General features: G+C 45.1%; 1 protein-coding gene across 7 annotated transcripts in view; it reads left to right on the top strand.

Moving 5' to 3' along the window:
• The first annotated feature begins 464 nt into the window (after positions 1-464).
• Positions 465-26,755, top strand: part of BEND7 (BEN domain containing 7) — a 78,610-nt gene continuing 52,319 nt past the window's right edge. For 6 of the 7 annotated variants that reach the window (XM_032425774.1, XM_032425773.1, XM_032425772.1 and 3 more), the window contains exons 1-3: positions 465-539; positions 2,803-2,886; positions 26,215-26,517. In XM_032425774.1, coding sequence (XP_032281665.1) covers positions 479-539; positions 2,803-2,886; positions 26,215-26,517 — 448 coding nt within the window. In that variant the 5' untranslated portion in view covers positions 465-478. The remainder of the gene's footprint in view (positions 540-2,802; positions 2,887-26,214; positions 26,518-26,755) is intronic. The other variant, XM_032425775.1, reaches the window with a different exon arrangement.

Here is a 26,755-nt window from a genome sequence, read left to right as displayed (position 1 = left end):
AACGTCCCCGGGGCCGCGCTCGCCGCCGCCGCCGCCGGCGCGCCCGGAGCAGCGCCCAGGCCGGCCCGCGGCCAGCGCGCAGGGCGCCGGCAGCACCCGGCCCGCCGCGCCGCGCCCTCCCCGCCCCCAACTCGCTCCCCAACGGAAAGTTCGGCTCCGGCTGCGTGTGGCACAGAGACCGGGAATGAGAAGGGGTCGGGGGGCGTGCTGAGGGGACCGGGCGGCGGCGGCGAGGCGGGGGCAACTTCTCCCGGGAAAGCGCCTCCTGCCGACCCCGCGAGCCGCAGCCCCCGAGTGGGCTCGAGGTGGTTTTTCCCTTGCCTTTGCCTCCCCCTGCGGATTCAAGACACGGACCTTGGTCCTGGTGCTCCCGCTGCCGGGTGGCAGGAGCCAGCGCCGCCGCCGCCGCCGCCTCGGCCGCCGCTCCCTCCGCCCGCCGGCCGCCCCCCGGCCGCAGCCCCTGCCTCCTGCCAGCACCATGGAGTTCTCCGAGAGGAAAAGGAGCAGGAAATCCCAGAGCTTCAAACTGGTGAGCCGAGGTAAGCGGCGGGCCGCGCCGGGCCGGGCGGGGGGCGTGCGGGCGGCGGAGGGAGGACTTGGCGCCGCGTAAACATCCCCGCGCCCGGCCCGCCGCCCCTCGCCCCGCGCCGCGGCCGCGCGTCCCACGCCGGGGGTCCGGGCTTCCGGGACCCCCGAATCTCCTCCCTCGGGGGCCGCGGCCGCACACGCCGCGCGGCGGGGAAAGTTGTGCGGTGGGGAGGCAGGATGTTATTCAGCGTAAACAAGTCGGAGGGCACATCAGGAAATTAGCAAACAATGACACTTGGGGAGCCGAGAGCCTTCTTTGGTATTCCACTCCTGTGGCTAGGTTGGGGGTTGGGGGAGAACTGCCTCTCCGGCAGGCCGTGCACACACGGATCCCGACCAATGGTTGTGGGTTTGCTTTTTTTCCCCCAAACAGTAGCAAAAAAGGTGGTGGTTCTTTTAAGAACCAGAAAGAAGCTCATTAGGTGTACGAGGCCAAATGAGAATTGTTGACCTCCGGCATCTTTTCTAGAGACGTTATTTGGGTTGGAAAGGTGTTTTGGAATAGATCCCTTATCGGTCAGAAAAGTATCCCTATTTAAAAAAAAAAAAAAATTCCAGCCGGTTGCTGACGATTTAACAGGTGTACACCGCGGTTTTCTGGCTTGGGTCTATTTTATCAGGGGAGGGGAAAGTTGAATCGCCTTGCCTGTGTTCAGTTACTTGTCAGAGGCTTTATTTTCCTTACTGGACTTTGTCAGAGACGATGAGAACTTAAGAGCAGACATTAAAATATGTCTCTTAAAATGCATTGTGTCACCTTAAATGAGAGGCAGGTGACTTTTTTCGTCCTAATGTCACAAATCCTGATATTGAGTTTAGAATCACCCTGTTTAAGTATCTTCTTTGAGTCAACTTGAGGTCAAAACCAAACCACAGAACCTGTCCTTTTTCTTCTGTTTTATCTAGCGTTGGCATCAGAGAGCAAGGCGATTGTTTCAACAACCTGGGGAAGTCACATGTGAGGTGATGAAAATTAGAGGGGGATTCCAAGTAATAGAGCTTTTCAAACTAAGCTGAGCTAACTATGATGTAGATTGAATAAAGCCTGCTTTTGGCTAGCCTGAAAATGGTTTGACTATAGACATTTTGAAGATCTGCACATATCTGTTTCCCCTGATTTAGTTTGGATACTGTTTAATGAAAGAGGCCTGAAATAGTTTTACGTATTCAAAATATATGGCTCTTCCCTCTTTCTCCATGTGGATTACTCAGTCATTTGTACTTTAAAAATCTTCCATACGTGACTGGCCTGTTGGTCTATTGATTCATTCAGGAATGTAGGCTGCTTTCTTATTTATGACCTCAGGGAACTTAACTACTTTATCCGAAAAGTGAGAGTAGTTTTGTAGACCTTGTCCTGTCAGGTCTCCTGCCACAAAAAAGGGAATGGCTGTTAAGAAGGAACCTCTATTTTCTTACCTAGACGATCCTACTTTTTAGAAATAGACCATTGGCAAGCCCAGCAGCCTCCGTAGAGAATAAGGAAGCTCATAAAGTACTGTATTTTAAAGTTTGACTGACATAGCAAGTTTTTCATTTTCCTTTTCTTTAAATTATGGGTTTGATTCTTCTCTCTGCTCTGCAGGTGCATTTTTCGCAAATAAACTATTGCATATTAAAGTGCAGTAGTTGAATGCAAAAGATTGTGTGAAAGACAAGAATCTTGCTTTCTTATCTAGACTATACTATATTTGAAATAACAAATCAGTATTTTTCGTGTGTGCTTTCCGGTAAGCTGCTTAAAGGCTGGGATTTTGCTGGGTAAACTGAGAAAACTGAGTGTTGGATTGCCCTAAAGCATGCTATTGATATACTGTACTCATGGAAATGAGTTGTGGAGATAATTTTGGAATCACCCCCTGGCCTATGATTGGGCAAGGTTTTTCTTTCCCTTATAAACATACTTGTCATTTGAAAGCAAAAAGGCCTAGTAATTGGCATCTCTGGGCCAAATTTACTGTGAAAACCATGTGATCAGCAAAGCTGTTTTCTAAAGTCAAGGTAATATTTCAAGTTTGTGTACTTCTTCAGAGTAAGCAAAGTTTTAGGGATTATTAGTGACTACGAATTCGGTGGTTAATCGAGTTATTGGAAATTATAATTTATTTAAGTATAGATTCTACATCTTATATATAATGAGAGTCTAGTTTTTATTGTTTATTCATAACTTGCAGGTCATTAGAATTTTAATTTTTGGTTGTTTTCTCATCCCAGATTATCACCATGAGGTATATAAGATCTCAGAATTCAGCAACGATGTTAATGGGGAGGCCAAAGAGACCCAACCCATTTATTTAGGTAGGTTCCTATGTCAGTTAATTTCTCAGCAAAACAGTGTGGCCATTTGCAATTAGGGGGAAGGGGAAAAAAAAAAAGATTGTGCCAGAACGGGAAATGTCTGCCATTGCTTAATGTATGACATTCTTTTCAAGACCTTTTATTTTACAGATTGCCAATATATCCCTTATTAACATTGCTAAAAGTTGTAATTTCAGACATAAATGTTTATTAGTGTCTACACACAGCGCTAATTATCACTCACTCCCAGAGCCAGCTGCTGACGGTGCAGGTTTGTCGCTCTGTGCTCACCCCATTTACATTGCATATTCGCTGGCATGCTTCACTAGCAATAGTCTGTGTAATTGGGGTATTACATCTTTGACATCTGGATAACAGAAATTCAGTTTCCAGGAAGCTGCTATTTGTTTGGTTTTGCTTCTGCCTTGGGTGGGACAGAGGATTAATATGCTGTCTTATTATAATGTCCCTTCACCTCTGTGGCCTGGTTGCTAATCCTGCCATGACAAAATTAAATTAAATCTACAGTCAAAAAGCGTAAGGAAAATCAAAGTGTGATTGTCCGCCCAACCACCTCTTGAGAGTACTAGCTATCATTTTCCTGGCCTTGTGTGCATCTCCCCCCAATATCTGTGGGCAGAGAGACTAGCCATGCTTTGCTCTTACCCTCCTCATTCCCAGCTCACCTCAGGGACAGGCTGAGCAAAAGCAGTGTCTGGGAGACCATCCGACAAGGGTAGCTGCATGATGAATAAGGAGGTAGTCAGAAGCATTGCCAGTCTCTCCAAGTGCAGCTTTTGGTACAAATGCCGTACATGAGGGATCTTGCATGTGCAGTTTGTTATTTGCAGACCATGAACTCAAAATCAAACAACCTGCGATTTTGCCACTAAGAGTGAAGTACCCATAAAGTAGGAGAAGTAGGAGAAGTAGGAGTAGAGAGTAAACGGTGGCATGTGGCTTCCACCTTGCCCATCCTGCACACTTCCCCACCCCCGGTAGTAGGGTGAGAGCTGGGTGCTGCGCGGCAAGGCAGCAGAAAGTGGGAGACAGGGCAGGAGTGATGAAAAGCAAGGGCCAGCTTTGCCAGCTCTCTGGGGAGTATCGAGGGCTGAAGGAAGTAGGATTGCTGCTCAGACCCAGTGTGCGTAGTACTGCAAATCCCAACAACGTGAAAGCCAGATGGTGGAGTACTCTGTCACCAGGATCTCTCTTTTTGGCTTTGAGGGAGAGAAACGGTGGGTTGCGAAGGACTGAGAAATCAAAACGGATACTTGATAGAGGTGAAACAGGAGGGAAGGCTCAGCATTTCTTACATAAGCGACCACTGAAGGCACGTAGATCTTTGCATCGAGCAGACTGTCACTGAGGCCGGCAACTATGCTCAGCACCTGTTTACGGTTAAGAGAACTAAAAACCAAAAAGTGAATCATCAAGTGAAATGCTACAACCCAGAAGAATATTCTTGGATTGTACTCTCTTCAGTTCCTTAAACTGAATCAATTGGAATTCTGTAGTTTCAGTTCCCTAAACTTGATTGGTTGGAATTCTGTATCTAAGTACCCCTCGTCTTAGTCATTGGAAATGAGGAATTTGCCTATTAGTAGAAAATTTACATTTATCATAAAAATGGAACATCATGTCCTTGGTTGAGTTATTCTTCAACAAAGCAGGCTTTTTTCCCCGCCGTTCTGCTGTGTATTTGGAAAACAGTAAGGATGCTATACAGTGAAGGTAATTCTGGATATGACAGAGTAGGGGGATGAAGAACAGGAAGATGCTGGTGCTCAGAATTCAGTAAAATGCAAACTCTTGAAGGGGGCACACGTTGCTGCTTTCAGTTTTCCCAGCTTGAGTCCAGGAAGATAAGAGAACATTAGCCAAAGACCAGGGTCAGGATAAGCTTTTCAAGTTGCTGGTTAAGACGGCCTCAGACATCAAGAGACCAAAGATTGAACAGTGCAAACGTGTGCCTAGCTTACTTCTCAGTCTTGCTCATTCTGGGGGAAGTGGGATATGGTTCCCAGAGAACATTTGTGTTTTGTGATTTCCAGGTCAATTTTTTTAAAAACTGGAAGAGCAAATGATTACGCTAACGTAATTTCTAGAGCAGTTGGGAATAGTTACTGAAAACATAGCAAATTAAGAATTTGGTTGTTGACAATGTTCTAAAACAGGCATTTTTAGTTTATAGGTACTCTTCCCAAAACATAGATTTAAAGCATGTTTGTTTTATAAATTGCTAGAGTCTATCCATAATGTTACTTGCTAGGGTGTAGAATTCAGTGTGAGGTTTATGACATCCAAGGGAGTTTGTTAGCAAAACGCCAGAAGAACTGTTTCAACTATAATCTGAGTCCTAAAACATGGCCCCTAGGGTGTTGTATAAGATTTTCTGGGTTCAAACATATGTATTATCTTTAATATTATCTGCACCTATAAGATTAAAGTTCATGTCTCGGGAAAAGAGAGTGAGTGCTCTGGGTTTTGGCAGAGTTCCCACATGAAATCTATTTCTCTGGAATATTTTTAGGCTGTTGACTAATGTAGCACATCCAACATGGTAGGATAGCTCAATAGTGTGAATGGCTTGGCTGAGTGCTTTGGGAGTTACTCACACATTTTTAAGGTGATAATAGGGCCAGAGGAGGTTACTTTGCCCTGTGGATGTTGACATTGTCAGGATGGCTGTGACGGGCTACCATAAAAATTTGAGCCCTGTTTGGAGAAAAACAAAAAATTGTTTTAATCAATCCAACAGATGTTTTCTGAGAAAAGCACCCAGCGCTTTTCTGGAATGGGAGTGGGGCTGGGGTAACCAAAGAAATGGAAAGGACAGAGACCTTGTTCTCAAAGATTAAGTCCAGTTGGGGAGATGGGACAAGTTCAGAACACAGTTAAGAAGCAATATTCAATAATCATAACAGCTCCAGTCATTGGGCACTCTCCACGTGCACGGTGTTGACTTGAGTACCTCACATGAGTTATCTCATTTACCTCTCAGGGCAAATCTGTAAGTCATTGTCATCCCCACTTTGTACATGAGACTTGGATGTTTGGTAGCCTGCCAGGGCCTCTCAAGTAGCAAGTGCCATAGCTGGGATCCTAGTGCACATTGCCTGTGCTGGAAACACCCCACTGCATGCCTCTCTGTGTGAATGATAATTAACTGACAAATAGGAACCACTAGGGCAATGAGCAAAAGCTGCGTTGGAAGGGAAGGATCAAATGTAGGGTCAAGTGGAGAGCTCTGGAAAGGCTAGACCTCGAACTTGGGGACGATTTGGATAGGCAGAGGGGAGCTGGAGAAGATCCAGGTGGGAAGGGTGCCAGAAACTACAGCAGAGAGGGAAGGGTCCTCAGAATCAGACGTTAAGTGAGCATCGCCCGTTTAAAAACTGCTTCCACGCCTGTCATCCTGTGGTTTTTACTGTATTCCTGTAAGGTCACTGGGGCAGATGTCCTTATTCCCATTACCTAGAGGACAGAACTGAGGCTCAGAGTAAAGCAACTTGCTCATAAATAGTGGAACCTGGAGTAGACCCATGGCTCCTGTCCAGAGATCTTTCCCCTCTACCATGTCGGGCCAGACAGTTCAGGGATCATCAGGAGACCTTACCTGGTATAGCAAGGCACTTTTGGAAAATATTTTAGTGAGATGGTGAGTTTATTACTTGTAACAATAACACAGACATTTGATAAAATCTCTTTTGAGACATTGGGTTTTGTTTTAGATTTACTGTCATTATATATAAATTTGGAACATGTCTGATTTTCAGGCGTTCGGTCTCACTCATTTATTCACTCGACAAATATTTATTGAGCTCCAATTACATGCCAGGCCCTGGCCCTGTTCTAGTTCCTTTTGATCCTCAGTTCTGTTACACAGCTTTCAGAAGACAAAGCACAGCGTATCATAGCCATGCCAGTTGAGCAGGGTCGAGATGTCTGAATTTTGAAATCTTCTTCAGTGGCTTTGCTGATGACAGCTGCCCCCACCAGGGTCCCCAGAGTCTCCTCAAAGATGACACACTCAGATAATCCCTACCCACTTTTCCAGGCTAGGGAGTCAGCCTCTCATGGCAATATAAGTCTCCTTCCCAGAGAAGTGGGCAGGTGCATGTGTTAAATGGGGGTGCTCTTTACCTAGAGTCAGGAGGCCTGGGTCCCGCCTGCTTCCTGTTTCCTCCAAGAGGGAAGGGGCCCCGATGTGTCACCTCACCTGTGGCTGGAGTTCCATGAGTGAGAAGCACCCTCAAATAACACGAAGGTCCAAGTGGGCCTGAGTGTTTCTTGGGGTTAGAAACATGGCCAATAATGGTAGGTATCATTTTGGGAGAGCTGGCTGTGTGCCAGGCACTATGGTAAGAACTTTGCATGTTATCCCAGGTGACACGTCCCACCTCTGCCTCCCCACCTCTGCGGGCGTCTTGCACCTTTTAGGGTGTCCTCGTCCCCATGGAAAAACCTCTGGTCTGAATGGTTTCTAAGGTTTCCTACAGCACTAAAAGTAGGCCTGCTCATCCTCTAGGTCCACAAATGGCTTCAAAACAATTGCAAGTAAAGTCAAGGTTGAGAGAGACTCTTGAACACTGATGGCTTCCTTGAATAGAAGCGCACGTGTAAATATGCTTCTGTAGCCGTAGATGCAGACTTAGACGCTATTAGATGTCACTCACTGCCTAAAGTTCAGGAGGTGTTTGCAGTTAGGCCGGTTGCGTACTTGGATTAATCATTTAGCTAATATCTCAACTACACTGTGAGGCAGGTGTTATATCTGTTATGGAGACAGGAAGCTGAGCTCGGAGGTGAAAGTGATTTGCGCAAGGGCTCACGGTAATTAGTAGTTGAGCATGCTTTAAAACCAGGTCCCTCGACGTCCAGTTCTGCGCTCTCTCACCATGTCAGGGCTGCTTGCTGTCCTGCCTTCCTCTGCCCTTCTGGTCACACAGCCTGAGCAGGGTGTGTGACTCCTCAGCCTGTCCGCGGCAGAGCGGGGCTCCAAATGTGACAGGGGGCACCGTCTGGCGGCAGAAGGGAGGGGCGGACAGAAGCTTCGACTGGGCAGAGCCTAGCACCCACTTGGGAAGAAAGGAAGTAACGTGGCTTGAACATCTGCTGTGCGCGGGGCACTTCCTGTACTGGAGGAGTAGTGTTATTTCCATTTTTAAATGAAAAAGAGATGTCTTTGGAAATGTCAGTTTGCCCAGGGTCAGAGAGCACGCAGAGGAGAGCCTGGCGTTTCTGCTCTGCCATAGCCTCTGAGAAAGCCAGGCCCCCTGTCCTCCTCCTTTTGCTGTTCGTTGTCTGCTCCTAGTTCACCTTTCTAGTCTTATCTCCTTCTTCTTCCTACTAAAAACATGTGCTTATGTCAGCCTGGTCTCTTAGCAATCCTTCTGGGAGCACCTTGCCCTGCCCACGTGTGTGCCTCTCACCAGCCTGCTCTCTCCAGGCACTCCCATGTCTTCGCCCTTTTCCAGACTCCATCTATTACAGTCCTATCTCCTATTGGTTTCTAAAGCCCAATTCAAACATTACCTAGGCCTGGAGGCCTTCTCAGTTTGTCTAGCACAGTAGAGAGAAGTCAGGTTTAAAGTCAGAAAACCTTGGTCTAAATCTCAGGTTAACAGTTAATAAATAATACCTTGCCCAAAACTCTTGAGGGGTTTTCTTTATCTTCTGTAATAGAAAAGTAATGTTGGCCCTGACCTCCCCAGCAGGTTCCCCTACGGTATATAGGAACCCCAAATGACAAAACACTTTTTCAAAGTAGGAAATGCTGTATTCTTATTTTTATTATCCCTTTGTCCCTTCTCCTTCTGGAAATAGAATTTAAATGTTCTTCTGAACGTCTTAGCACTAAATAATAACATCATTCTTTTATGGCACTTACCACGTACTACCTAATACCTACTTATTTTGTACACGGCTTTATTGTGCTCCAAGTTACCCTGCAGACACCCCCATTTGCCCCCAAACCTGAACAATTACCACATTGAATTGTGGTTGTTTATTTGCACCATCTCTCCTCGTGTAAATTGTAAGATCACAGAGCAAGTGTGACCTGGATTCTTTTTCGTATCCTTTGAAGCACACAGCACAGTGTAATGTTCATAATAGGTACCCAGATGATAGGTACTCAAATATCTAAGTGCGTGAATATGTTGGACACTGTCGTACAGACCAATGAAGAGTTGCTTTAATTTATTTTTTAAAAAATTTTATTTATTTATTTGAGAGAGAGAGCACGCACAAGTGGGGGGAGAGGGAGAGGGAGAAGCAGGCTCCCGTTGAGCAGGGAGCCCGACTCGGGACTCGATCCCAGGACCCTGAGATCATGACCTGAGCCGCAGGCAGATGCTTAACCGACTGAGCCACCCAGGCGCCCCTGAAGAGTTGCTTTCAAATACACCACTCTGTTGAGATTTTGGAGACATTTAGTGAGCCAAACTAAAATATGCCACATTTAACTGGAAGAATCTTTTATAATATATTCAACTAGCACAGAAATTTGGGATTTCTGATGTTGATTTGTGAGATACAACTTGAAATCTTTTTTTTTTCCCTTCAAGTCTAGAAAAGACCAAAAAGGAGAGGCCCTCATGTACGAAAGCCAGCGACATGTTGAAAATCAAAACAAAAATGGTCTGTGCTCTCCTGGCTCCGTATTGTGCTGTAACATTGGTGTACCCTCTTAAGGGTGCTTAAGAGAGGACTGACCTGTTTATCAACTGCTTTTTGGCATTGTCTGGTTCTCAGGTTCCAGAGGAAGCGATTTTCCCTACCTAAATTTCAGGAAAACCAAAAGCCAAGCATTCAAGAGGCCTTGGTGCGGGTCACACCGTGAGGGAGCGCACACGCTATGCCCGCTCACCAACCCCCTTACGTGTCCCGAGAAAAAGTTGCTTCTTTCTTTTTCTCTTCAAGACTTGGTGTGGTTCAGGAACCACCCTCGGGGTAAAATGTACCATACGTTGTGATCGTTTGCTGTTCCTACTCTGATCATGACCAAATCATTAGGAAAAAAAAAACAAAACAAACAACCCTCCAAGAAGGACAGGCTCAAAGGAGATGTATTAACAATTTAGCCTCTCTGTTCCCATGGGAATATGGATTTTTACTTTTGGAAGAAAATAACATGGCCATCTATAAGATAAAATAAAGATTTTGGAACAGTATGTTTTGCATCTCCAAGTTAAAAATAGATCTAGGACATTTACAAAGGAACTCTGTTATTCTCATAAGTCACAGATTACTGGAGAGAACGCTACCTGGAATCGAATGTGCCCGAATGCGTGTCTGCAGTAGTAGGGGGTGTGGACCCCGCAAGGAGCAGATGCCCAAATCTGCAGGGATTTATCCAGGGACTAGGCCACTTGGGTTGCTCCTTGCCTGGATGTCTTCATTGTCTGCGGCTTTCAGGTTAGGACTGAGACCCCTAAGCCTGACAGATAAGACTCTGCATGAACTGCCACCTGTATCCTTGGAGCTTATTGCTGATGCTGTCCTTCCAGCTCCCAGGCGTCAGCCATACCAGACCGCTTTCATTCCTGCAACAGGAATCCGTCCTCGCCTTTGAAGCCAGGCACTTTCTCACCCTGGTGGCTGCACGGAAGCCACAGAAATTCCTCTGCTTGGAATTTCACACTTGCATCATCCTCCCTCTTCTTTGCTTGGCTTTCTCTTTTCCCTAAAGACTCCAAGTTGATGTAACTTCCTCCAGGCAGTCTTCTCTGATTCCCCTCACCTCTCCCTCCGCAGCCTCCACAGTGTGGTGCCATCAAAGCAAAGGCATTGCTGGTTTACTTCTCTCTCTCTCTCCCGACCGGGGTGTAAACTCCCCGAGAATCATCTCTGTGTCCCCACTGCCTGGCACCACGCTGGTCACGTAATAATCATCAGTACACGCTCAGGGAATGAGTGAGATGTCCACTTTTAAATTCAAAGTCAAGTGGTGGAATCAGCCACTTGGAAACTTTATTATTCAACTCTCACCTCTAAGTTCCGCCCTGGCTTCAAGGGGTGAAAATTTACACTTCCTTCTTAGTAGCTAACTGGACCTCACATATCAGGAGTAAAATTTGTCAACACTGACTGACCATAGAAGCTTTATTTTTCATTTCCTATTTTTGTTCCTTTTTGATTAGGTTAATGGCAGGACCCCCTCTTAAAGTTTAACCCTGAAAGAGGACGAACCTCTATGCCTGTGGGTGTATACCAGCCCCCAGCCCCCAGCGCCCCACCGATAGACCATGCTGTGTGGGCATCTCCGGGACCTGCAGTCCTGTGGGCCTGGCGTCTGCCCTTGCTGGGTTCTGCCTGGTATGACCTCTACCGCCCTGTCTCTCTGAGCCTTCATTTGTCCAGTCTCAGCTTGAATTCCTGCAGGGCAAGACTCCGTTGACCGTGTTCCTAGTACACGATACTTGACAAAGTCGATTCTCGGTAACTATTTTTGAACAAACAAATGAGTACCATGTTTAAAACATGTTAAAAATACAACTTGCTGCCAATTATCAGCTGATCTGAGTGGGACCGTCTATTGCAGCGAGACGGTTTTCTTGTGCAGGACTGTCCCGCATGTTACAAGAGGACTGAATGTTGGCAGCATCAATGTATATAAATGTCAGGAGCACCCGCCCCCTACACATGTCGGCTGGCACGTGGTCCTCTGCAGGCCAAGGCTGTGGAGTCAGTTAGCTTTGAGCAGAGAAACGCTATTGCTTGCTCTAGACTAGACACCCCTTCACCTGGCTCTCTCCCAGATGCCCGTGTGAAGGGGGTAGAAACAAGGGGCCAAGGTGGACCCACTCAGCCGCATCACCATACCCAGGGCGAGATCAAAGGGCACATTCCATTCATGGTCAGGTTACTGAGCCTCCTTTCTATACAAAGGACAGCTTATTACATGCATATTCGATCATACATTTTAAAATCATTAAGAAGTTTAGACAGATTTCCTTTCAGTATTTCAGACAATCAGTATCCTTGTAAATAAGAATCCATACAATTGTTTTCTTAGTATTGGATTTTTTTCCAAACATGTCCAGATATACTGTATCATTTGAATTGCAAGGGTTTTACAATGTTTTTTTACTTAGAAATCAAATTTTATATCTGAAAGGTTAATGGAGAAAACTAATTATGCTATCTGGTAACCAAATGGGTGATGAGACATTTGTCTCTGTAATTAACAGCAAGGAACTTTTATAGTTTCATAAAATCGAATGCTACATAGAAGTATTCTGTGAGCATTTGTTTGGATGAGGTGTCCAAAACAGAGATGTTTATGGATGATATAAAGTTGAACTGAAATGTAACACAGGTGTCTCTGTATCTCACGGCATTTCTCATTGTTGAAATGGAAGCCAGAAGATTAATAACTTTCCTTTGTCATGATAAAATAAGTAATGTGTTCTTGGAACAGTGGTACAGTACATAAGTTACTCAGTAATTCCAAGAATTTATTCTGTTCCAGGAATAATATCCTTAATTTATTTTTACAGAAAAAGTTGATGCAACATAATAGCCTTATGAAATTGCTTGTATGGCTAACAGAATTATATCTCAAATGTGACTTTACACCTCCATATAAAATGTAAAGAACCCCACAAAAATGCAAGGTTAAGGTACAAGCCAAAAGTAAAAAGTCAGGAGATGCAAAAGTTAAGGTTCTTCTGTTAACATTAACTCATGTTCATTGTACATATATAATTTTTTCAATTACTAGCAAGACTTTAATGAGTACTGTTATAAGCATCGTGTGAAATACGGTTGAAAAGGAGTTGCTGCAGGAATGTTAGCCTTAGCTTTCTCCGTACGTTCGTTGTTCTGCTGTTTAGCTCTACTCTGGAAGACAGAGCCTGCTGCCTTGAGCAACACGGACATGCGCGGCCCAGATCTGACTTGCCTTCCTCTGGTCTGCTTTGGTCATTCTGGGCACGCAACTTAGTCTTATCCTTCGTTAAGTGGGGCACGTGAGTCCCTGTGTGTCACCTCTGATGAACTAGGAACACGATGAGGATGAGCTGTGTTCCTTTGGGAAAGCTTTCATAGGAAGACACGATTGAATTTAGGCACCAAGTGGCCTCTGCTTCCAACCCTACACACTCCATGGAAATGAGAATCTAAGACAACACAGATGTTGATCTACGTCTTGACCCGTCAGTGGTATTTTCCTCAACTGCAGCTTCTCGGCATATCTGATCCCAGAATTGACTTATTCTTGTGTTCATTTTGTGGGTGTTTGGTGAGTAGCTAAGAGATTTTGAAGCTCACTAGGTTGCGATAGGGGGATGAAGGATTATATGGGAACACAGAATGGGGAGGGCCTGGCCAGGCCTGGGGGATTAGGGGATATGGGCCTTGAGACATGACATTTCAGCTGAGACCTGAAGGATAAGTGTGGGGTGGGGCTGGAGCTGAGGCTGTGTGAAGGCCAGGAAGTGAGAGCGCTTCCAGACCACTGAGAGACCTTCCTTCTAAACGAAAGCAGAGAGCCCTCCGGCTATCCATTACAGCCACTAATTGGATTGGTATTTAATTGTCCTGAAGTGAGGCCTGGGCGCCGGTATTTTTACAAAGTTGTCTAGGTGATCCTAATGTGCAGCCAGACCTGAGAGCCACCAGTTTAGAATAAGGGAGGTGGGGGTCAGGGAGGGAACGTGGCAAGAGCTGACTGGAGAAATAGGCCAGGAGATGCAGAGCCGGGCTCCTTCCGGAGGTGGCTGGCATCCAGTGAGGTGTGTCATGTAATGAGGTTTGCATGTTTGAGAGGTCACACTGCCTTCCGGGTGGAAGAGGGATTGGAGGGAGGGGCGCGACACTGGAGGCTTTTGGCAGTAGCCCCATCAAGAGACCATGGGAACCGGCGGATGGAGAGAAGTGGAAGGATTCAGAATTCACAATCAGCAGGACTCTGTGATTAATTGGCTGTGGGAGGGCAGGGAGAGAGAGAAGTCCCAGGTTTCTGACTTGGATGGCCGGGTTGGTGCTCACGGAGAGTCAGCATTAAATACAGTTTTGGACATGGATTTAAGGTTGCTGTTGCAAGTGGGGCTGTCCAGTGGGCAACTGGGTGTGTGGGTCTGGAGCCCCAAAGTAGGATCAGGGCTGGAATCCTCACATACAGATGGTCACTGGAGCCAGAGAGAGGATCGAGGGTCCAGAAAGGGTGTGGGGAGTGAGAAGGCTGCCCAGGCAACATCCTGAAAACCTTCGACATTTAAGGCAGGGCTTTTCAGACCAGTGGTTGTGACCTGTAAGTGGGTCATGAAATCAATTTAGCAGATTGTCACCCACATGAGCTAACAACAATAACAGTAATAATAATAACAAAGATAGAGTAGAATAGAAAATGTCAGAGTGCATTGCTCGCAGGAAGGATAAATTCATGTATCTTTTTTTTAAAGCTTTTTTTTTTTTTAAGATTTTATTTATTTATTTGAGAGAGAGAATGAGATAGAGAGATAGCATGAGAGGGGGGAGGGTCAGAGGGAGAAGCAGACTCCCTGCCGAGCAGGGAGCCCGATGCGGGACTTGATCCAGGGACTCCAGGATCATGACCTGAGCTGAAGGCAGTCGCTTAACCAACTGAGCCACCCAGGCGCCCTTCATGTATCTTTTTTAGTTACGTATGTAGTGTGCATGTGTGTTTGTGTGTGTGTGTGTATGGAAGTGTGTGAAATCATCATGAAAAATGTATTTCTTGCTATGAACTATGGTCAAAAAAGTTTGGAACCCACTGACTTAAGCCATGATTGCCTTACCCCTGAAGATTTGTCATTAGTCTCACTCGAGAAAGACTACACTCTCCAGGTGCTTTTGGACCCAGACTTAGCGGAGTTCCCTGAAATCCTTGGAAGAAAAAGGTGCTGTGAATATGATCCATTTCTCATCATCAGTAACACTATTTACTTTGAAGATGAGACTATACAACAGCATGTATATTTAACTTGGAATATTTTAAAATTTTAAATGGCTGAAGAAATACAGTATGGCCAGTACTTAATCACGTTCATATTTAACTGATGCGTGATGTGGATGTGTAAATTGACGGCTCAGTGAGGGGAGATTTGCACGTCTGTATTAGCATTCTTTTAGAAATTTTCTGTACAGGAAGGCAGAGGATCAGCATTTCAAATTCTATCAAAAAGGACTGTCTCTTTCCAGACAGTAAATTATGAACATTTTATCCCTTATTGAATGAAGGCAAGATTTTGGTTATGCTACTATAGGAATATGGAAGCAGCTCTTAATCTACAGTCTTGTTATATTTAACCTATGTGTATTGCCACATTCAAAGACTTTTGCTGTGTTTCACAGAATCATGAACATAAATAAATTGATTGCATGTCTTCTAAGTGTTAATATTTGGCTTCTGTAGAACTCACAGGATTCACGTGAACCGTGCTGCCAATTTAAAAAGAAATATCTGAACCTTATTCTCCTTCGTTAGAAACTAAGTTGAAATCCATTGTTTCTACCGTATGTTTGTTAACCTAGCTGGGTGGTTAAGGTGCTAACTAGTTCAAACAGCACCCAGTGTGCGTCTGACAGCTTCCTGGATACCATGCGGCTGGATTATTTTGTGAATGGCCTCCTTCCTGCCAGTCAGCCAGTTCCTTGAGCACTTTAGTAGGGTAGCTCATGGACCTTGGCGCCTGATCTACCCAGTTTAAAACTCTAATCTCAAAGTCTCTGTTATTTCCTGGGTAAAATGTATTCATCAACATTCGAACCTCTTAGCTTGTCATCAGGATTGAAAGTTGGCAGAGTTTGCCGGAGGGCCTGGTATATAGTGCGTGCTCCGTGAATGGTGGCTGTAACACTTCCCCCCAAATACTGCCAAATTACTTTAAAAAAATACATGGGTTGGGGCGCCTGGCTGGCTCAGTTGGAAGAGCGTGTGACTCTTGATCTCAGGGTCGTGAGTTCGAGCCCCACCTTGGGTGTAGAGATTACTTATGTACATACACACATACATAAACAAACTTGAAAAAAAATAAAGAATACATGGCTTGTATGAGCTTCAAGGAAAAGTAATCTTAGGCCTGTACACCAAGAGTTGCAAAATAGACCGCACCCCAGCACCCTCTTTCCTTGACTTGCTTCCAGTGCTCTCTCTAGCTACCTATTGCTCATTCCTGTCCGACTTCGTCTTTCCGGGTGACATTGTAAGCTTTCACGTCCAAAGCTGCCACTCTACCCAGCATATCATAGGGACAAGATTGTATATAATTCTCCTAGGTCATTTTTTCTTACAAAGAAATAATACGTATTAATTTCAAAACCATTTTTAAAGTTAAAATTGAGAAAGGTGAAAAAAAGGTATCAAGTAAAAAGGAAAACATCCCGTCCCCATCACACTCTCCAGTAACAACCACTGTTAACAGTAGAGTTGTTTTTGCGTGCGTTACAATGCAAGGAAGATGGGATCATGCTATATAATGTTTTGTAACTTTTTTGCTTAACCGAGTCTCCACTCCAAGAATTGAGTGGCTAGTTTGAGACAGGCAGTCAGCCCTGGATATAAAGTAGTGAGTGAAGTCACTGTGATATCAACTGTCACGAGTTTACAGTTTATCTTGTGCATACCTCCAAATGCCTATAAAAAGGGCTATTTCGTTCTTTACAAGATATGTAAACATACACCATAATTTCATTACACCGACATGCCATGACTCACTTATGTCATGCTCCATTGATAAATGTTTGGATGGTTCCCAGAGCTTCACGAGTACAATGATGCCCTTGTGAATATTTGTATATATGTCATGGGTACTCACTGTGATATTTCTATAGGATCAGTTCCTGGAAGTGGAATTGCTGAATTTCCCTCCAGAAAGGTTCCCTACCAACAGCATATGAGAGTGACTGTAACCCTACACCTTCACCAAAAATGGGTTTTATGAATCTACAGTCTTTGCCAAATTAATAGACAAAGAATTTCACATTATTTAATTTTCATTACATTAATAATTATGGAGATTAAGGGATTTAAACTCTTCCTCTTGTGAATTACTTGTTTATGTCCTTTGCCCAGTTTTCTATTTTTGGTGTTTGTCTTCCTCACTATTTGCAAGACCTTTCTCTTGTATTTGGGATTTTAACTCTTCGGCTCAATTATTCTTGAACATTGCTTAAAGTGATGGCTTCTGACCTACTCACTTAATGATGGCTGGAATTACACATCCAAGGAGCATTCAGTTGGGCAGCCATGTTATGTTTATTATAAAATAAAAGTTCATTTTCCATCATATAAGAACGTTTGAGGGAGAGATAAGCAGGCCCTCTCTTGGAATTGGTTGGGGAATTCCAGCTACTTTTTATATATCCTGGTCTCGTGGAAAACCTTTGTTGACTTCCTATCATTTGCAGGATGAAGTAAAAGCATCAAGGTCCTTCTGTTCATTTTACCCACTCAGTGCCTCAACTCCAGCTAAGTTAGCTTATTTACCATTACCCATTTTGTTTTTCTCTGCGTTCAGTCTTTGCTCGATACCGTTCCCTCCTTTCTCTTCCCAGAAGGGCCCGTGGAAATGCTAGCCATCTTTGTTCACCAACTCACATCTCACCATCTTCATGACACGGGCCATAGTCCTCCCAGTTTAAAATGGTCTCTTCCTCTCAATTCCTGAACACTTGTAATTCATGCAATGTCCAAGGCATGTCCCATGTAATCTCTTGGTTTTGTCTGTTCGGCCGTGGACACTAGATGTGTACTCCTAGAAAGTCGCTGGGGGCATTCAAAAGCCGGACTTAAAAAGCTGAGCCGTTGGCCTTCTGTAACCATCCAGCCCTCCTCCCTCTGGCCAGTGCATTTTAAACTACGGACTTGTAACTAGTGCCCAGCGTTGTTCCACAGGTTCCAGGAACCTGTACATCTTGGTGGGTAGAGAGCAAAGTATAGTATTGGCATTCATTTTTTAAGGTAAAATATGAAGACATCAAATAAAATTATTCCTTTTTTTTTTTTAAAGATTGTATTTATTTATTTGACAGAGAGAGACAGCGAGAGCAGAAACACAAGCAGGGGGAGTGGCAGAGGGAGAAGCAGGCTTCCCGCTGAGCAGGGAGCCCGATGCGGGGCTCGATCCCAGGACCTTGGGATCATGACCTGAGCCGAAGGCAGACGCTTAACCAACTGAGTCACTGAGGCGCCCCCGCTATAAGACTCTTTTTTTTTTTTTTAAGATTTTATTTATTTGACAGAGAGAGCGAGAGAGGGAACACAAGCAGGGGGAGTGGGAGAGGGAGAAGCAGGCTCTCCGCCGAGCAGGGAGCCTGATATGGGGCTCGATCCCAGGACCCTGGGATCATGACCTGAGCCAAAGGCAGACGCTTAACAACTGAGCCACCCAGGCGCCCCAAATAAAATTATTCCTTACTCCCCTTTTAGGACTTTGCCCCCGAACTTCATATAGGTGTTTATTCTCCTTTGTAGGTGTTCTTTGAGGGACACATTTGAGAAGCAGCATGACAGCCCATTTTTTATAGCTGTCCAATTGGTTTTATTTATTTTTTTGAAGTATAGTTGACATACAACATTATGGTAGATTCAGGTGTACAGCATCGCGAACAGACAATTCTATACATTACACGGTGCTCACCGTGGTAACTGTAGTCACCATCTGTCACCATACAACGTGATTACAATATGATTGACTAGATTCCCTATGTTATACTTTTCATCCCCTTGACTTATTTTACAATTAGACATTTGTACCTCTTAATCCCCTTTATCTATTTTGCTCATCCTCCTACTCCTCTCCTCTTGGGCAACCCCCAGTTCTCCGTGTTTAAGAGTATGTTTCAGTTTTGTTTGGGTGTCTTGTTTTTTAGATTCCACAGATAAGTGAAAACCTATGGTATCTATCTTTCTTCGTCTGATTTATTTCACTTAACATGATACCCTCTGGGTCCATCCATGTTGTTGTGAATGGCAAGATCTCATTCTTTTTTGCTTTGAAGGCCTGTTTTCCATCTAGGATCCATGGCATTCTTTCTCGGTACCCGTCCTGGCTTCACATGCTCAGTCTTAGGTAAAAAGAGCTCCAGCCTCCCACCCTGGCTTCAGGTGGCTTATCCTGGGTAAGCCTGCCATTCGTTAGAAGAGGGGCATCGTGTTTTTAAAATCATTCATACATTCACGTGTCTCCCTTGCTGGACTGCACACTCCTGACGGGGAGCCACTGGAGCTTCTATCTTTTTTCTTTTCCTTTTTTTAGTCACACGGTATCTCATATTTAGTAGTAGTACAGTAAATATTTATTGAATGGATGAATGAACCTGATATTCTCTAAATAGATTTGAAAGGAACTTAGTTGCCCTTTAAATGGAAATGCCATGTATATACTGAGCTGCTTCATTATTTGCACTTCTAACTTTCAGTTTAACAGGGTCCTCGCACACGTGCCAACACACACGCAGTTGGCTACTCCTTACCATAGTGCTTGATTTGAACAATTAAATGATTCTGTAGATGCTCTTTGCCTCCTTCCATCTCAGTGGCATATAGACTCTGTTGTGTGGTGCCCACAGAGTTCCTGAATGCACTCCAGGGACTGGTCCAGGAATGTGGGTTCTGGCATGCTCTCTAAAGCAGGATTTACTCTGCTTTATTTATTGGGGTTCCACTGAAGTTTGCATCAGAGAGAAGGGCTCACTTGGAAACCATTGCTCTACAAACTAATGCTTTCCAGACCATTTTTGCTGAGGTAGAATCCCAGTCTTGTCTGTCCCTTGTCAACATGGCTCTCAGCCCTGAGGGTGGCCAGGTGGGGACCTTGATAGCATCTGCATGTCAGGATGGGCTTGGACTGAGGGTGTCGACCTCAGGCCTCCCCACAGCACGGAGTCTGCTTCACATTCCTCTGCTCTGAGACCCGTTTGTTGAGATCTGTGCTGAAGAAAGCTGTAGCATTGGCAGGAAGGACCCTGTCCCCTTTTCCTGTTCTCTCTCTCACTGCTGTCATTTGACCAGCTGTGGGTGAGTCTTTTCTACAGCATGGCTCTATGCTGCTTCTACTGGTGTTTGAGAAGAGAGAGTTGGACAATTTAGTATCAGTCCGGGTCATCTTAGTATTTCTTACTGATGCTCTCAACTTTTTTCTCTTTTAACATGTCATTACCTGAAAAATGCAAAGAGTTTTAAAACATTATTTTTTAAGTATATTCAGTGTTGTGCAACCACCACCACTATCAGTTTCCAGAATTTTTTCATCATCCCAAACAGAAAAGCATTCTTGTCCCTCCTTCTGCACATGTTCTCAGATGCGTCTTTGCTGTGTGGTTGGCGTGTATGAGCTGGAAGGGTCAGCTCTTGAAGACCATATGTTGCCCAGCCTCCTGCCTGGAAGCTACAGTTCGATCCATTTCTCCTTTGGTCATAAAGAACAACGTCCTACCTGTAACAACCCATAGTATAGTCGAAGACAAGTCACTTGATAACCATTTATTTCTCAGTGAGACACCCAACTCCTGGAGCCTGTCCTTGTCCCTTTAACCTTTCCTGTTGGCTTTTCATGACCTCCTAAAGACTCTCAACAACCTCTTTAAAATAGTACAAAACTGGACATGATAGTATAACGAAGGTCAACCAATACCGAATATGGTGGAAGTGTCCCTCGGTTCTTTAAGATTCTGTCAGTCCTCCAGGTGAGGCGTGTTTCCACGGGTGGTGGCACCCCTGCGGTGGGCTTGATGTTGGGGGCGGGGGGAGCGAGGGCTTGCAGATGACTCACTTCTGACCAAGGTGACCGCTGCTTGCCCCAGGGGTAGGGAGCCCAGGAGGAATGGGGTGACCCACTTTGCCAGCTTGGAAACAGATGAGCTCATGGCTCTTTTCCTGTTGAGATGGGGGTTTTGCACTGTCTTCACGCTAGATTGATGGGAAACCTGGCATCTCTGTATAAGGTGCCCTTCCGCCCCTGGAATTGTTAGTGAACCCCAGGGGCTTACTCAGTCCAGAGGGCCCGTGACTACTGGTAGTGGTAGCAACTACTAACAGGATGGCTCTGGAGTCGGCTCTATGTCCCAGCCATGAACGCGGCTGCATTCCCACTCAGTCGCCTGCTTATTACGGAATTTTCTTTGTCAGAACTAGGCTCATTATGACCTCACTCCGCAGCAACCTTTTTTTCTAATTCCCTGACTGGTGTTAGTATCCATCAGTCACCCAAGCTAGAAACCTTGGCGTTCTCTTTCCTGGGTTCCCGTCCTTCACCACCCCCACCGTCCCCATGTCCAGCCCAGCACCAGGTCTATCTGCTGAAGCTTCTTCGGGGTCTCTCTCCAGCTGCACCCCCCCCCAAGTCCTGGCACAGACTGTCAGGTCCTTCACTCAGCCTTCAGCAATGACACTGTAACTAGTTTTCTCTCCCCATGCCACGTTCCCCATAGTTTTGCCAGAATTATTTTTCTACAGGATAGACCTGATTATTTACTATCCTTCTACTGAAAGAGATATGAATCTAAAATTACCCGGAGTAATAACCCAGTATCTCCAGTGTAAAATTATTCTTCCTTCGCCTGGCGTGTATGGCCCTTAATGGGATGACCTCGCTCTACATTTCAACTTCATCACCTGTCCTTCCCCTTAGAGAGCTTGAACCCCTGGCACACAGAACTGCCATTGAGGAAGAAGGGGGAAGAGGCGATAGCTCTGGGGCATCAACTCAGACAAGACTGAGCTTTCTCCTGGGGCCGGGAGTGTGATGTTTTGGGGAGCCACCATCCCCAGCCCCAATGGGAGGTGAACAACTTTCATGCTGGGGCTTCAGGAAAGCAGGACTGTCAGGGAAGGTCTTTAGCTCTAACAGGAAGCAGAATCATCGGCAAATAGTAGGACAGTTTGCTCACTGAAGTCCTGGGGCACACAGTCAACAGAGTTGGGGTCAACAGGCCAGGAAAAATCAGGACTATTTTTCAGAACAACAATCAGTATAAAGCAATCTGGGTAAAAAATGTCAAGAGATTTGGAGAGGGGCTATCTTTTAATTGGTACCAGATGAGACCCAGAAAGTGCTTGATAATGTTTGTTGAGCAATTTATTTCTGCTACTTTTTCACTCCACTCTATTAATATATTGTTTGCTTATAACGTTAATATTACATTTAATTCTACTGGATTCATTCTGGTTTCAAAAAGCCATTTCTTTCATCCACTTAGGAAAGTTTTATGGAATACCTACCATACATCTACATTAGAACATTTGTGGGGCAAAGATATGATGACTGTTCTTCACGAATCTTCATAGTAAGACATTTAGAGATAGACATAAGATGTTTACATACGATCTCTCACTATATGTTTGTACGTTACCATCTTTTTCTTTTATCATCCCAGACTATGAGTAATCATGGTCTGTGTAGCATATTCTTCTCTCCTGGCTAAGTTAAGAGAGATCGTGTATGATGACTTACTTCTGTGTTGCAAGACTTTGTATGTATTATTATGCATAACCATCATATGTATAATAGTTATTATTATATACCTGTATATTGTTTATGTAAAAAAAATGATCTGGTAGAGTCTGGAAATTTAGCCAAAGTTAGATTTCATTCTGCGGTTTTTTTTAGACCTTGTCCAAACTCTCAAAAGGATTTCAGTTAAGGTTGTTTTACCTTTTAGTAAGATTTCTTTTTGTCTTTCCTAAAAAGATTCAGCCTCTTGGAGTTGAGTGTAAGTAAAGACATAGATAGATTTGGAAAGAAATGAGGAAAGTGCACACATTTCCATATGGAATCATGTTTGTGGAGCTTCCTCTTCCTGGCGTTAAACATGGCGAAGACATTGATCCCAACTGGAAAGACAAGTAGAAGTCAACTAACTCTTCCCATCTCAATCTCTTACACACTTTTCACCATTTCTTTTTAAGTCAAAGAACTTGTGTCCCTTCAATTAAAAGAAACAAAAGAACAAAAAACAATGGGCTCCCCTGGGAGGACAGATTAAGCCCACTTTTTCTGAGAAGGATACCTGTGACTTTCACTCTGTTAACCTCTTGTAAACCAGCATCCCTCTGCAGCTGCGTCTGTGTGCCCCTGGCTCAGACCTTCAGTGTATGATTCAGGAAGCTGAAGTCTGGGAGTTGGACGTTAGCACAGTTGGGAAGGGGGTCCAGTGCGGGCCTGTCCACTGAACCACACCAGCACCTGCTGGCCGAGCCTCCGCCCACCCTCCCCCCGCTCACCCTGCTTGCTGCGTTCAGCACCCACTCCATCCCAGTTTATGTCTGTTCATTTGGATGCTTTTGTAATCCCTGCTTTTGGTCTCCAGCTCTCATTTCTGACGCTCTGTCCCCTCTGCCCCCACCGGGCAAGGCAGCGTTTCCCCTCCCTCTGCCCAAGACCCCCATCGCCTGCATGTGTAGCGGGGCTCCAGGACTTCTTCCCAGGTGGCATTTTCAGGGCTGCCCCCGGCTTCTCTGGCCAAAGGAAGGACAAGTTCAGTTACCCCGACACCATTTGCACGCATCCCTGGTTGTCATCTAGGGACGCCCGGCCTGTCTCTTCTGAGGAGCTTTCTGAGATCAGCCTTCCTCAGCCTTGCCCTTTGATTTCCCCTCATTGACTCCTACAGCTCTGACTTCTGCAGTTCTCTGTCTTCTGTCCTTTGAGATCCCTCGCAGGCAGATAGACTGTGCATGGTCTCCTGAGTGAAGCCCGTCGGGGCTGCCGTGGCCCCGGCTATCCTCCTTCCTTGGGCCCCACCGGGTCCTCATTTGTTGTAGTTTGGTGGGTTTTTGTTTTGACTTTGGAAGAAATGTTTCTAAACATTGCTGGGATGACCCTCAACCAGAGGCTCCCTTTATACTCTCACCTCCTCTTCTGGACTCAGGTCAGATGCTGGTCCTCCACACAAACGTAGAAAGCATGTGAAACTCAAGTGGCCTGTTCATTCTGGTAATTTTCAGAACTAAGAGACTCAGGTCGTGACAAAGCACATTTGCTTTTAGCAGGTTCCCGAATCCTGTGACTTTCTTTCTCTCCCCCTGAAGACAGCCCTTTATCGTAGAGCTCGATCTCCAGAGCAGAGGGGGAGCCTTTAGCTGGAGGTGTCAGGGTCCGTGTGGAGAAGTGGGTTGGCACTGGCTGGAGAAGCAGGCTGAAGGCGGCCGAGCGGGCGCCCGGTGGAGGGGATGTGGCAGCCACCAGCCGTGCCCGCTGAGATCAGCGCGCTGCAGCCTCTGATGCGTGCACAGCTTCCCGCAGGGAGAACATGGAGGATGAAAACCCCACAGGAAAGAAGCTTCTTGCCCAGACTGGGCTGTTCCCCAGCCGGGAAAGTGTGTGTTTGGGTGCTGAAACTGACAGCACATTTGCGTGCAGCTTGCCTTCGGGATCCCTCCCCGAGCGCTTCCAGACACAGCCCGTGCCATAGACCTCCTGAGGAGGTCGTCGATTCTGCTGGCTCTGCGTTATTTAAATCGTGCTTAGTCATTCATTCTCATAAAATCTGGACTATCACTTACTGTATCTGTGTTGTCATTTTCACAGGTGTTTGATGTAAAAATAGTTTCATTACGAATGAAAATATTTCTCCTCTCAGGCAGATACCAACATATAACAATATTGTAAAGTTGGAAATCTGTGTCATTTGTGTTCACCCGTGTGAGATATTAAAGGCAGAAGTAATATTTTTATTACCTTTTTAAAAATTGGAGATACTTATTTCAAAGCAGTATATAAAAGTTTCCTTATCTTCAATAATATATCCGTGTATTAATTAGCTAAATATCTAGCTGGGCAACACAAAATACCTAGATTCATTATACAGTTACCAATTCTACAGAGAAATCTGGCTTTGTACGATGCTAAGTGCATTAAAACATCATTATATTAAATGTGCTGTATTTATTTGCAGGAGCTGTGCTTTTCCTGATAGATACTTTCTGTAGGCCTTTTCTTTTTATCATAGTTTAAATTTCAAGCATTTAATGGCGTGACTGCGTGAGTCTTTTATTTTAACACCCAGATTAGAGAGAAAAAAATTCTGGCATAACACTTTCCCTTTAACACCCAGGTTAGAGGAAAAAAAATCCACTCCTCTCAATCTTTGGGAAGACACCAGCTGACGCATAGTGTAAAAAGATAGGATGTTCAAAATAGCTCCTAATAGCATCCTCTAATGTTATTATTTATGGAAAATATTTTATATCTGTATAATTTTAGAGTTTTCTTTAAGTAATATTTATTAAGTACTCCCAGTGCAGTACAGAGATACTTTAGTTCAAAAACAAAATCCCCTTAGGGAAAAGGAATCTTAAAGTCATTGTAAAGGTTCTGGAGATCTGTTGCACAACAATGCAAATATCATTAACTGAACTGTGCACTTAAAAATGATTAAGATGGTGAGGTGCCTAGTGGCTCAGTTGGTTAAGCGTCTAACTCTTGGTTTTGGTTCAGGTCATGATCTCAGGGTCGTGAGATCAAGCAAGCCCTTCATCGGGCTGCCCGCTCAGTGGGGAGTCTGCTTGAAGATTCTCTCCCTCTGCCCCTCCCCCCACTTGTTCAAGTGTGTGTGTGCATGCACTCTCTCTCTCAAATAAACCTTTTTAAAAAAATGATTAAGATGGTAAATTTTATGTTACGTGTTTTTTAACCATAATTGGAAAAAAAAAAAGAAGGCACGTAGTTACAAGGTGGAGATGGCAGTGGCTTTGGTCTGGGCAGTTCCAGGGATGCATAGTTGCAGGGACATCTCCCCCGTGAGTCAAGGCTGGAGAAAGACAAAGCCCTCTCCTCCACCGCCTTGGATGTCTCTCTGCTCCTACACTGTCATTTCTGAAGTCGGTGCCTCCTGTGCCAGCAGCCCATCCTCAGAAAGCTCTGCATCCCACCCGTGCCACATGTTCTTCCTGGTACTTGCATCTGCCGGCCAGGTTGGTGAGCAGGCCAGCTGGCCTCCACGTCCCTCCCAAGTGAACGTCTGCGGCAGATCCAAGCCCAGGCTTTCGGCCCTGTAGTCCCATCATGGGGGGTCTTTTGCCTCAGCTCATTTTCTTAGGACACCCTCACTCAGAGGGAATTTAAGGTGTGTTCTTCACACCTTAAGAGATGAAACCCGCTCAGAAAAGTTCTTTTTTCTTAAGAGAATTTAGCCAGAAAGAAAGTTAAAATGAGATGCACCAGGAATATGATGGGTTTCTTCAGACCATAGCCAGTTTTCTTGCCTTTAATTTTTATAGATTACTTAAGTTTCTGAAAGCTTGCATTTGGACTCAGGAATCTTTCCCATTTCCAAAGAAGGGGTGTGTTTTTTTGGCAGTGGATTATTTTTTCTTCTGCTCATGCACAGTGATCTCTTTGGCCCTGTTTCCATTAGGAGATGAAAGCATGGAAATTAAAAAACAAATCACAGGAATGAGAAGATTACTGAATGACAGCACTGGGAGGATCTATCAGCGTGTGGGCAAAGAAGGAGAAAAATTAAAGGAAGAACCCCAGGATTTGGATTCAGTCTGGCCTCCACGTTTGAACTCCTCTGCTGAGGCCCCACAGAGCCTCCACCCTTCTTCACGTGGTGCGTGGAATGAGTTACCACCCCCCAGCGGGCAGTTCTCAGGGCAGTATGGCACCCGCTCTAGAACCTTCCAGAGTCAGCCCCACAGCACTGGGAGCTCCAACGGTATGGTCATGATGAGACATTGAGAATGCTCGTGGGGGCGGTGGTGGGGGGGGTGTCCAAATGTGTTCTACTTCTAAGTGTCCACCATGGTTTTGAGTTCAAACCCAAACATTAAACCCTCCCCTAGTCCCCTGCCTTGGCTGAGTAACACAAAGAGTATAAAAACCAGAATTGAGAAGCAAGACTAAGGCTCTATATTAGAAATAATGATTTCTTAGAGGGATTTTAGCCCTTTAGA

The sequence above is a fragment of the Phoca vitulina genome, unplaced genomic scaffold, assembly GCF_004348235.1.
Source record: "Phoca vitulina isolate PV1807 unplaced genomic scaffold, GSC_HSeal_1.0 scaffold33, whole genome shotgun sequence".
Taxonomy (NCBI): Eukaryota; Metazoa; Chordata; class Mammalia; order Carnivora; family Phocidae; genus Phoca; species Phoca vitulina.
Note: the sequence above shows the minus strand (reverse complement) of the source record. Positions and strands in the feature narration are given on the sequence as shown.